The 12,110-nt window shown below is 45.5% G+C and overlaps 1 protein-coding gene across 1 annotated transcript in view; it reads right to left on the bottom strand.

Moving 5' to 3' along the window:
• Positions 1–573: 573 nt before the first annotated feature.
• LOC106604460 (mediator of RNA polymerase II transcription subunit 12) overlaps positions 574–12,110 on the bottom strand; it is a 44,528-nt gene continuing 32,991 nt past the window's right edge. The window contains exons 33-44 of the mRNA XM_014199094.3: positions 11,655–11,764; positions 11,309–11,444; positions 9,532–9,681; positions 8,725–9,090; positions 6,885–7,035; positions 6,296–6,510; positions 5,953–6,027; positions 5,507–5,727; positions 4,905–5,088; positions 4,018–4,371; positions 1,235–1,331; positions 574–1,051 (exon numbers count right to left, since the gene is read on the bottom strand). Of these exons, the coding sequence (XP_014054569.2) occupies positions 1,014–1,051; positions 1,235–1,331; positions 4,018–4,371; positions 4,905–5,088; positions 5,507–5,727; positions 5,953–6,027; positions 6,296–6,510; positions 6,885–7,035; positions 8,725–9,090; positions 9,532–9,681; positions 11,309–11,444; positions 11,655–11,764 (2,097 nt within the window). The 3' untranslated portion in view covers positions 574–1,013. The remainder of the gene's footprint in view (positions 1,052–1,234; positions 1,332–4,017; positions 4,372–4,904; positions 5,089–5,506; positions 5,728–5,952; positions 6,028–6,295; positions 6,511–6,884; positions 7,036–8,724; positions 9,091–9,531; positions 9,682–11,308; positions 11,445–11,654; positions 11,765–12,110) is intronic.

The following is a 12,110-nucleotide window of genomic DNA, read 5'->3' as shown; positions in this document are numbered from 1 at the left end:
TGCTGCTCATAGTTTTTAGTTGTTGCTCTGTCCAATGAAAGCATCATGCCTCTGTTAAGTAAAATATGCTCTGGTTTTAGATCATAAGTCCTTTCAAAAGCTCGCATGAAGAAAAAAGGACTAACCTCGATATTTTTTATTAGTGGACTGCCTGGCTTTAGCGACATATCTAACAGGGTTCCCATTTCTAAAATATTTCATGACTTTCCATATACCTTACAGAATGTACATGACAATGGACAAAAGCTCACTGGGCAATGCAATGTGGAAAAAGAACAGAATACATTTTTCTGATCATTTCATTTCCAAGTAGTGATCAATATGCAAAACTTCCTGACTATCCCTCTGGAATGCACATCAGAAAATTCCATGACTTTCCAAAAACAAATCACTGACCTGTGCGAACCCTGACTACACAAAAAATGAAAACAATACTATCTACAATCAATAAGTGGATAATAATGATGACTCATAGTATTTCAATATCATTAATAATATCCTGATTATTCACAACCTGATTAATAAAATGCTGTGTCAGGATGAAAAGAATGCACCAAACACAAGTACAAGACATAAAAACTGACATGATATTTAATGAGAAATACACTAAACTGAAAAATTGTACAAATTGAAATAAAATAAAAAATTGCATTATTCTTATAATTTCTTGTACTTATTTTTTTACATAGACTCTTCCATTCCATTATTCTCCATGATCATAATATTTCACAGCACAATCCCTCCTTGGATGTTCAGAAATTACATGACTGAAGTTGAGATGGTTTTCAAATGGCATGTTGGGCCTCTGTGGTTGAGTTGTGGGTTCTTTCGCCTGGTCGTCTTTCTTGGCCAATGACAGCCTTTCCCTCCTAAGAGCCTACACCTCTAAATATGGGGCCTGCGGGGCATTGGACACATCTATCTGCCAATCTACGGGCTGGCTGGGGACACGCCCACACACAGGGTCTCCCTATCCTTCCACACACACACACACTAATATACAACAAGCACTATCAGTAATATGAGTTGGTGTTCTGTCCGGGTTGTGTATCTGGGGAAAAGGAAAGAACACACTTGTTATCAACACACCTAAAATGACTGGAAATTGTGAAAATAGAATGTCACATTTTGTGATTTATTTTCTTGTTTGGTGCCTGATGAATGTGACCCTGGGGTTAGTAAGGCTATAGCAGATCTCACTAAAGTACACTGACATGATGAGTCTCTTTCTTACTTGAGAGTTGTTGTTGGAGCTGCCTGACCAGTGCTGCGGTCTGCTGCTGCTGTTGAGTCTGCTGCATCTGAGTCTGCTGCATCCCCTGTCGTGGGAACTGACACACACACACACACACACACACACACACACACACACATTTCGGTGGTTGAACGTAGACTACAACTTCACATCATACCTAATTTGAAAGGAATGAATTAATAAAAAGAAAATACTGTGACCATGACTTGGGACTCATTGTCCCTTTCCAGTAGCACACATTTAGAAAAAAAAAAGATGAGGCAAGAGGTCAGAGATTCAGAATCCGAAAATGTAACCAATGTTTGAGACCGTTGACAAGACTGTCCGTCCAAAAACACAATATTTAGGCCTTTGTGCATATGCAACTCGTCCCAAAAATAATTGACTTGAGTTTAACTTTTAATGGAGACGATTTATGAGATACAAATTCCTATGAATGCGTTTCTGTCTGGCTACTTCAGAGTCTTGTACTAGTGAATCTCATATCAGTACTCTGCGAGAGGGCCACAACTAGCAGAAGTTTCCTCTAGCCATTTTTAATATGTTCGTTTCCTGCTAATTACTTATACCCATATTATCCGTATCGATATAGGAATAACATCTATTTTCAATATATCGTGCTAACCCAAACCTCTATCCAATAACATGGCTGGTGCCAACCTAGAGGGCATAGTTCACTAGCCATGCCTTGACTAAACCAGGCTGGACATAAGCAGGGTGCGCTAACCTTAAACTAGCAAATAACTGTTCAGGTCAGCGTGATATTTGGAAATAGATCAAGGCGAGCTAGGGTTTGATTTTGGACTTGTGGGGTGTTCCAGAAAGCAGAGCCCTATACTACATACGTGGTTTGAGGAGTTAGCGAGGTAACTTCGGACAACTCTGTGTTAGGGATAACCGGTACCATGAAAGTGGCTCACCTTTTATCCAGGTTCCCTTTATCTAATATCAGGTTTTGGTTGAAGATCTGATAACATTCAGTATCAACAATATGCAGAAATAGTACAAATCAGAAAGGGGGCAAATACTTTTTCATGGTACTGTATATGCATGCATGTATGTACAGTACCAGTCAAAAGTTTGGACACACTGACTCATTCAAGGGTTTTCCTTTAATTTACTATTAATAGTGAATATATCAAAACTATGAAATAACACATATGGAATCATGCAGTAACCAAAAGTGTTAAATCAAAATATATTTTATATTTGAGATTCTTCAAAGTAGCCACCCTTCGCCTTGATGACAGCTTTGCACGCTCTTGGCATTCTCTTAACCAGCTTCATGAGGTAGTCACCTGGAATGCATTTAAATGAACAGATGTGCCTTGTTAAAATGTTAATTTGTGGAATTTCTTTCCTTCTTAATCCGTTTGAGCCAGTCAGTTGTGTTGTGACATGGTAGAGGGGGTATACAGAAGATAGCCCTATTTGTCAAAGGGCCAGGTCCATATTATGGCAAGAACAGCTCAAGTAAGCAAAGAGAAATGACAGTCAATCATTACTTTAAGACAAGGTCAGTTAAGAACTTTGAAAGTTCATTCAAGTCGCAAAAACCATCAAGCGCTATGATGAAACTGGCTCTCATGAGGACCACCACAGGAAAGGAAGACCCAGAGTTACCTCTGCTGCAGAGGAAAGTTCATTAGAGTTACCAGCCTCAGAAATAGCAGCCCAAATAAATGCTTCACAGAGTTCAAGTAACAGACACATCTCAACATCAACTGTTCAGAGGAGACTGCGTGAATCAGGCCTTCATGGTCGAATTGCTGCAAAGAAACCATTACTAAAGAACACCAATAAGAAGAAGAGACTTGCTGGGCCGAGAAACACAAGCACTGGACTTTAGACCGGTGGAAATCTCTCCTTTGGTCTGATGAGTCTAAATTGGAGATTTTTGGTTCCAACCGCTGTGTCTTTGTGAGACGCAGAGTAGATGAACGGATGATCTCCGCATGTGTGGTTCCAACTGTGAAGCATGGAGGTGGTGGTGTGATGGTGCTTTGCTGGTGACACTGTCAGTGATTCTGCATTCTGCAGTGATACACCATCCCATTTGGTTTGCACTTAGTGGTACTATCATTTGTTTTTCAACAGGACAGTGACCCAACACACCTCCAGGCTGTGTAAGGGCTATTTGACCAAGGAGAGTGATGAGTGTTGCATCAGACGACCTGGCCTCCACAATCACCCAACCTCAACCCAATTGAGATGGTTTGGGATGAGTTGGACCACAGAGTGAAGGAAAAGCAGCCAACAAGTGCTCAGCATATGTGGGAACTCCTTCAAGACTGTTGTAAAAGCATTCCAGGTGAAGCTGGTTGAGAGAATGCCAAGAGTGTGCACAGCTGTCATCAAGGCAAACAGTGGCTACTTTGAAGAACCTAAAACATAAAATATATTTTGATTTGTTTAACACTTTTGTGGTTACTACATGATTCCATATATGTTCTTTCATAGTTTTGAAGTCTTCAATATTATTCTACAATTCATGAGGTGTGTCCAAATTTTTGACTGGTACTGCACATACATAGTATACACACAATTTTGTACATATAATATTCTGGTTGATTTTGAAAGCTGAACTTGAATACACGTTGTTGGTTGTCAAGTCAATTATACCATGCTAATTTCAAGTCTAGATTTCTCAAAAAGATTAAGTTAAATGTGAATATTTAGGACAGTTAGTTGGCTAAGTTGATCCGTCTTTCTGGAACCACCCCCGGGTAATTTGACAGTGAAACCCTCTAAATGGAACGTACCATGGGTTGCTGCGGGGGCAGGGGCTGCATGGCCAGGGCCTGGTTCTGAGCCTGGGTACCGGGGGGCTGGGCCGACGCTACCTGCTGTTGTTGTTGTTGTTGCTGCTGCTGCTGCTGCTGCTGCTGTTGTTGTTGTTGTTGAACTTGTTGGGGCTGGACCTGTTGCTGAACCTGTTGTTGTTGCTGAACCTGTTGCTGCTGCTGAACCTGTTGCTGCTGCTGAACCTGTTGCTGCTGCTGTTGTTGTTGCTGAGCCTGCTGCTGTTGTTGTTGTTGTTGCTGAGCCTGCTGCTGTTGTTGTTGTTGTTGCTGAGCCTGCTGCTGTTGTTGTTGTTGCTGAGCCTGCTGCTGGGCCTATATGGCCAGGGACAAACACAGGAAAAGAACAGGGTTAGACCATAGTACAACTATACAGGAATTCCTACACTGACTATGATGCTAGAGCAGCAGTGGGCTAATAACGGCCCATGGGATGTAATTAGGGTTGATTATTTTGGGTTGCAAAAACACACTCCAGGCCTCTCTTGAAAGTCTAAAACTAGATAGAAGGTATGTAGAAATTGGACCTATATTCTTTCAAATAACAGCCCATTTTCTGGTCTGCAAATAGATTGAAGAACAAATCGGTCCCCCCCAAAAAATCTGTGTGGCCCTCAGTTGAATTTCAAAATCCCCATGTGGCCCTAGAGCCAAACAAATTTGTCCACACCTGTGTTAGATCATCAGGTAAAGCATTGAATGAATGTTCAAGTGGTTATGTAGATATATAGCACATTGAGTGGCAATAGCAGTACATGTGTAGTTGCAATAGTATTGACCCACTGTTCCATGTTGGTCTGTAGTGTTAGAGATTGTTAGTAGTATTTAGACAATTAGACAAAGCATACTCTGAGTGCCTGCTGTCTGAGGTACTGCTGCTGTTGCTGCTGGGCTTGTTGCTGCTGGGCCTGCTGTTGCTGCTGCTGCTCGGCCAGCATCTGGTTTGGTCTCATGCCCGGGTGGACCCCCTGTCCCCCCATGTGGCTCAGGGGTTGCATGACAGGAGCTGGCTGGATGGGCTGGTGGGGAAACCTGGAGATGGTGGAAGAGACAGATTCAGTAGACCGGTACATCAATGTTACATAAATACACCACTATATCTTGAACAAGGTCACTGTTGTCCAATAGTGCTACAGCATGGAACAAAAACGTGTTCTGTGACTGCACTGTCCAATGTTCCCATCTACCTCATTAAAGTAAATCAAGAGTCCAGTTTATAGGTGGGACTGACTGATAACGCTGTATCCAGATACTAGGCAGTGATGCTAAATGTGACATATTTAAGACCTTGATATGTGCAAGAAAAAGGAGTGAAAAATGGAACTCCATAAACACAATATGAGCTAAAAGTAACCTAAATATCCTTAATAAATGGACAGTAGACAACCCTGTGCTATTGGAGTGTATTGTCCACACCCCCACCCCTCTGCAACTTCCCCCTCCTGCCCACCTTGGTGTGTTCTGCATGGTGTGTGAGTAGCCCGGTGCCTGCTGGTGAACATAGCCGCTGGGCCTCTGCCTCAGAGAGTCCACCACGGCGGGGTTGGCCCCTGGGTGGCTGCCCTGGAAGCCCTGGTTCCCATACGATGGAGGGACTATACCACCCGCCTGAGAGGGGTGTGGCTGCATCCCAATGTGGGAGCCGTATGTGGTATAGCCCTGGGAGATGTTCTGCACATGGAGAGAGGGAAACCAGAATGTTCATGAAAATAGGACCAATATGCAGGGAGGAGAAGGGTAGAATACTGATGATCAGGAATAGAGGACACTAGTTTATACATGCGGTCAATTTCAGAGGTGGAGGAAATATAAGGATAAGAAAACAGGTTCTACGGATTCATCTGGAAAGAAAATCACATGAAATGTTGCTGACAGTTTCTCATCTGAAAGACTTGCCTGACTTGGCTGCATGGAGCTGTATTGTTGGTTAGGTGTCATCTGCCTCATCTGTTGTCCTATCATACTCTGGTTCTGAAAATGACAAGAGACAACAGTCATCCTCCAACGTTCTCTAAAAACAATGTGCTGCTTTTTACAACTGAAGGCCAACATTTTTTTCTCCACAGGGGGGGGAATTCCAACTCAAACTTATCAACATGTCCTGCGTACAGCGAAAGCCAGGTTCAAGGTCCTATTCTGTGAGCAAACCCCTCAGACACACTGTGGTAGATCCAGTCCAGAATAACCTCTGTACTCACTACTGTCCCCTTCCAGTGGAGTCTAGTTACTGTACACTCACCAGTCTGACCTGTAGCTGCTGGCGCAGAATCTGACCCTGCGGAATGTTGGGTTGGGGCTTGTAGCCCATCGGGTACTGCTTGTCCATGCCCATCATGCCTGGCATGCCACCTTGCATGCCGGGCATCATGCCTGGGTAGCTGGGCCGCGTGGGCATCATCTTGCCAATTTGAGGGTTCCGGGCCGGTCGGTACGGGGTGTCCAAACCAGGGCCTCCTGAAGGGGAAAAAGATGAGCGTTAAAGTCAAAATCCAAATAGCTTCAACACAGTCCTGGGGGAACTACAAGGTTGCAGGGTTTTGCGCCACCCCAGCATTAAAATCTAGTCCTGGAACAAATCACATCACATTCAAAGGTCATGAGAGGAATACAGGTTTCCAGAGTGTTTTTTTTCTTGATAGTAATGTAAAAAACACACTAGTGATAAATACAACAGGGCCTGTATTCATCAGTATCATTTGTAGGAGTGCTGACCAAAGATCAGGTACGCACCCCCGCTGTCCTTGTAATCTTATTTATCATGATCTATAAGGCAAAACTGATCCTGGATCAGAACCCTGGTTTTAGACAATGATAATGTTGGCACTGACCTGGAGGCAGAGGCTGGTTCTGAGCATACATGCCCATGGGCTGCTGGTTGTAGCCTATCCTGCTGTAGGGGTGGGCCTGCTGGCTCATGAGGGGGTCAGGGGGTATACACGTCCCATACGGCACTCCACCCTGGGTACGGGTCACATAGTCCTGGAGAGAGGAGAAGACATGCATCTTCTATTAGACATGCTACTTGTATAGAACAGTAATATGTGGGCCTCGCGAGTGGCGCAGCGGTCTAAGGCTAGAGGCATCACTACAGATCCGGGTTCGATAACGGGCTGTGTTGCTGCCATCCACGAACCGGGAGACTCATGAGGCGGCGCACAATTGGCCCAGCGTCGTCCGGGTTAGGGAGGGTTTGGCCGGCAGGGATGTCCTTGTCCCATCGCGCTCTAGTGACTCCTGTGGCGGGCCGGGCGGATGCACGCTGACATGGTCGCCAGTTGTACGGTGTTTCCTCCGACACATTGGTGTGGCTGGCTTCCGGGTTAAGCAATCAGTGTGTCAAGAAGCAGTGCGGCTTGGCAGGTCGTGTTTCAGAGGACGCATGGGTCGCGACCTTCGCCTCTCCCGAGTCCGTAAGGGAGTTGCAACGATGGGACAAGACTGTAACTACCAAATAGATATCATGAAATTGGGGAGAAAAAGGAGTAAAAAGAAAAAAAGAAAAGAAAAAGAATGGTCATATGTGCAACAACATCATCATCCAGCTTTTGGACCCTTAGAACAAGGCCTTCAAATCCCTTGTCAAGATGCCACTCATGAGTGCGTAAAGCTATGAGTAACTTTATATTTATACGATAACTAATCCAGAAGGACCTATCGCCTAGATCTGAAAGGATCAGACAGGTATAAACAACATGGTTGTAACTCATCTTGCCTTCTGATAGGCTAGGTAGAATACAGGACCTGTCCCAGTGTTGGACAGGACCTGTCCCAGTGTCTCACTAACTTCAGTCTTGTTGGACAGGACACTGTCCCAGTGTCTCACTAACCTCAGTCTTGTTGGACAGGACCCTGTCCCAGTGTCTCACTAACCTCAGTCTTGTTGGACAGGACCTGTCCCAGTGTCTCACTAACTTCAGTCTTGTTGGACAGGACCTGTCCCAGTGTCTCACTAACTTCAGTCTTGTTGGACAGGACCTGTCCCAGTGTCTCACTAACCTCAGTCTTGTTGGACAGGACCTGTCCCAGTGTCTCACTAACCTCAGTCTTGTTGGACAGGACCTGTCCCAGTGTCTCACTAACCTCAGTCTTGTTGGACAGGACCTGTCCCAGTGTTTCACTAACCTCAGTCTTGTTGGACAGGACCTGTCCCAGTGTCTCACTAACCTCAGTCTTGTTGGACAGGACCTGTCCCAGTGTCTCACTAACCTCAGTCTTGTTGGACAGGACCTGTCCCAGTGTCTCACTAACTTCAGTCTTGTTGGACTGGACCTGTCCCAGTGTCACACTAACCTCAGTCTTGTTGGACAGGACCTGTCCCAGTGTCTCACTAACTTCAGTCTTGTTGGACTGGACCTGTCCCAGTGTCTCACTAACCTCAGTCTTGTTGGACAGGACCTGTCCCAGTGTCTCACTAACTTCAGTCTTGTTGGACAGGACCTGTCCCAGTGTCTCACTAACCTCAGTCTTGTTGGACAGGACCTGTCCCAGTGTCTCACTAACCTCAGTCTTGTTGGACTGGACCTGTCCCAGTGTCTCACTAACCTCAGTCTTGTTGGACTGGACCTGTCCCAGTGTCTCACTAACCTCAGTCTTGTTGGACAGGACCTGTCCCAGTGTCTCACTAACCTCAGTCTTGTTGGACAGGACCTGTCCCAGTGTCTCACTAACCTCAGTCTTGTTGGTGGACGGTGTCTTCTTCTTCTTGGTCTTCTTCTTGGTTGAGTCGGACGACACCGCAGGGACGCTCTTCTCTGGCTTCACTGGCTCCGCCATCTTCTTCTCGGGTTCCTGGGGCGCGGGCGTGGGCGGCTCCTCATCCTCAGGGGGCAGGGGGAGGGGCTCCAGGTAGTAACTGCGCGGCTTGGGCTTCAGGTGGGTGTGGTAGAGGAGGAAGCGCTGCTGTTCCTCGAACTTGGTCACCTTGCGGTCCACGCGCACCGTGCCAAACCAGCCCCAGGAGAGAGGGGCTGAGTGCTTGAGGCCCTCGAACACGTCCCACGGAGAGATCTTCTGCTTGGTCGACACTTGGAGACCCTGACGGTAAAGGAGAAAGATGGTTTTACATTGATATAAATTACAATTATTGGTGTTGCCACAAATATCTCCTGACAACTACGATGTTGAGATGCAGGAATATTAAGCAGACATGGGTTCAAATACTATTTGTTTTCAGAAACTTTGAGCATTTCAAGGTGCCTGGGTTGCATCTAGACAGAGTGTATGGTTTACAGTTTTGGGACTATTCCATTGGTTCCACTTCGCCAGGCAATCTCAAACAAGTATTTGAACTAAAACCCAGGTCTGCTATTTAGAGAAGTTACTGAAGACATTCCTAGTGAACAGCTGAAAGACAAGAGTTTATGAAGAACCGTGTGGGCCAAAAAGTCAATCTCAATACTGGTGACAGAAACAGTAATACAGGCAACAATTGAGTTGACAATGCCCTCAAAAGGGTCAGAGCTCATAGTACTGTACCTCCTTCTCAAAGCCAGCGATCTTGTTGCCCTTGGTGTCAATAAGCGAGCCCTGTGGTTCACACGTGATGACATCACGGGTCTGCTTGGGTAGAGGGAGCAGCTGCCGCACCTTCTCCAGACTCTCTGACTGCCGGTCACCCAGCTCTTTCTGCAAATACACAACACTTGAGTTGTTGATACCTTTGAGCAGAGAACGAGACAAGAAGTATTTAATTGAAATGTTTCCTAGCATTTTTTTGGAAGTAGTTTGATTCAACTGAATTCTAGGCGAGTGGGGACCTCTTGTGGCGAGCATAGAGCATAACAACCTTCCATTGACTTCAATACATAAAATACAATAGCGGAATACTCTGCTACATAGGACATACATTATTATATATTCCACATAACCACAAGTATGTGGACACCTGCTCGTCAAGGATATCATTCCAAAATAATGGGCATTAGTATGGAGTTGGTCTCTACTTTGCTGCTATAACAGCCTCCACTCATGTTTTACATTTCTTTTTACATTTTAGTCATTTAGCAGACGCTCTTATCCAGAGCGACTTACAGTAGTGAATGCATACATTTCATACATTTTTTTCCCGTACTGGTCCCCCGTGGGAATCGAACCCACAACCCTGGCGTTGCAAACACCATGCTCTACCAACTGAGCCACACGGGACACTCTTCTGAGATGGCTTTCTACTAGATGCTGGAACATTGCTGCAGGGACTTGCTTCCATTCAGCCACAAGAGCATTAGTGAGGTTGGCCACTGATGTTGGGCGTTTAGGCCTGGCTTGCAGTCAGTGTTCCAATTCATCCCAAAGGTGTTCGATGGGGTTGAGGTCAGGGCTCTGTGCAAACCAGTCAAGTTCTTCCACACCGATCTCGATAAACCATTTCTGTATGGACCTCGCTTTGTGCATGGGGACATTGTCATGCTGAAACAGGAAAGGGCCTTCTCCAAACTGTTGCCTCAAGGTTGGAAGCACAGAATCATTTAGAATGTCATTGTATGCTATAGCATTAAGATTTCCCTTCACTGGAACTAAGGGGCCTAAACCAAACCATGAAAAGCAGCCCCAGACCATTAATCCTCCTCCACCAAACTTTACAGTTGGCACTATGCATTGGGCAGGTAGCGTTCTCCTGGCATCCTCCACACACAGACTCGTCCGTCGTGCTGCCAGATGGTGAAGCGTGATTCATCACTCCAGAGAACGCTTGAGTCCAATGGCAGCGAGCTTTACACCACTCCAGCCAATGCTTGGCATTGCGCATGGTGATCTTAGGCTTGTGTGCGGCTGCTCGGCCATGAAAACCCATTTCATGAAGCTCCCGACGAACAATTATTGTGTTGATGTTACTTCAAGGCAGTTTGGAACTCGATAGTGAGTGTTGCAACCGAGGACAGACGATTTTTACGCATTTCAGCACTCGGCGGTCCCGTTCTCTGAGCTTGTGTGGTCTACCACTTTGTGGCTGAGCTGTTGTTGCTTCTAGATGTTTAAACTTCACAATAACAGCACTTACAGTTGACCGGGGCAGCTCTAGCAGGGCAGAAATTTGATAAACTTACTTGTTGGAAAGGTGGCACGTTGAAAGTCAGAGCTCTTCAGTAAGGCCATCCAACATCAATGTTTGTCTATGGAGATTGCATGGTTGTGTGCTCGATTTTATACAGCTCAGCAAGGGTGTGGCTGAAATAGCCGAATCCACTAATTTGAAGGGGTGTCCACATACTTTTGTATATATAGTGTACATCCAGTGTGATGTGTGTGATCTTACCCGGAGCTTCTTGACCAGGTTCATGTAAGCCCTCTTGTTCTCCTCCATGCTGCCCTGAGAGATGCTAGACATGTCAGCAGCCAGCGTTCCATTAATTAGCACACTCAGCATGTCCAGTACCGTGGTGAAGAGCTCACTGAGAGAGGGAGAGAAAGAGAGCGGGGGGGAGTGAGCGAGCGGGAGGGAGAGAGGTAGGTAGGGAGCGAGAGTGAGCGAGCGGGAAGGAGGTGGAAGAGAGAGCAGGAGGGGAGGAAATTATACAGTGATGCATTACATGGTGACATTACAATAACAACAAATGAACACATGAAGTTTAAAATGTGTGAGCAGTTGTGTTGTGACTTACTTGTTGGACTGCATGTCCACTGTACCGCTGCTGATGATGTCGAGGAGTAGCACGGCCCACTCCGTGGTCTGCTGTGTACTGCGTTGTACCGTGTCAAACATCCCACCCACCTGGACAGCAAAGATAACACATCCAATTTCTTTTTAGTATGCATTTCAGAACCGTTCATGAAAACTCAAAGGGCGAGAGTTAAAAAAATATATTATAAGAATTTGATCTCTACGTACTTTAAATGGATAAAACATCAGTGTTCTGTAGCAGTAAGTAACTGGGTTTCATCTGTTTACAGACGTACTTTCTGTTAAGTTCATGTTTTAAGTATCCCTATATTTCTGTTATTACGCTGCTATCACTCTGTTATTAGTACGGCTGTGCCGGAGTCTCACTGTTGATGGACCTGGCCTGAGCGCAATAGCAACCATGTATTGTGGAAATACGGTTTAGTAAACGTTGTTA

This window comes from Salmo salar, chromosome 05 (assembly GCF_965601325.2).
Source record: "Salmo salar chromosome 05, fSalSal1, whole genome shotgun sequence".
NCBI classification, from domain to species: domain Eukaryota; kingdom Metazoa; phylum Chordata; class Actinopteri; order Salmoniformes; family Salmonidae; genus Salmo; species Salmo salar.
This window is presented reverse-complemented; position numbering and strand designations above follow the sequence as displayed.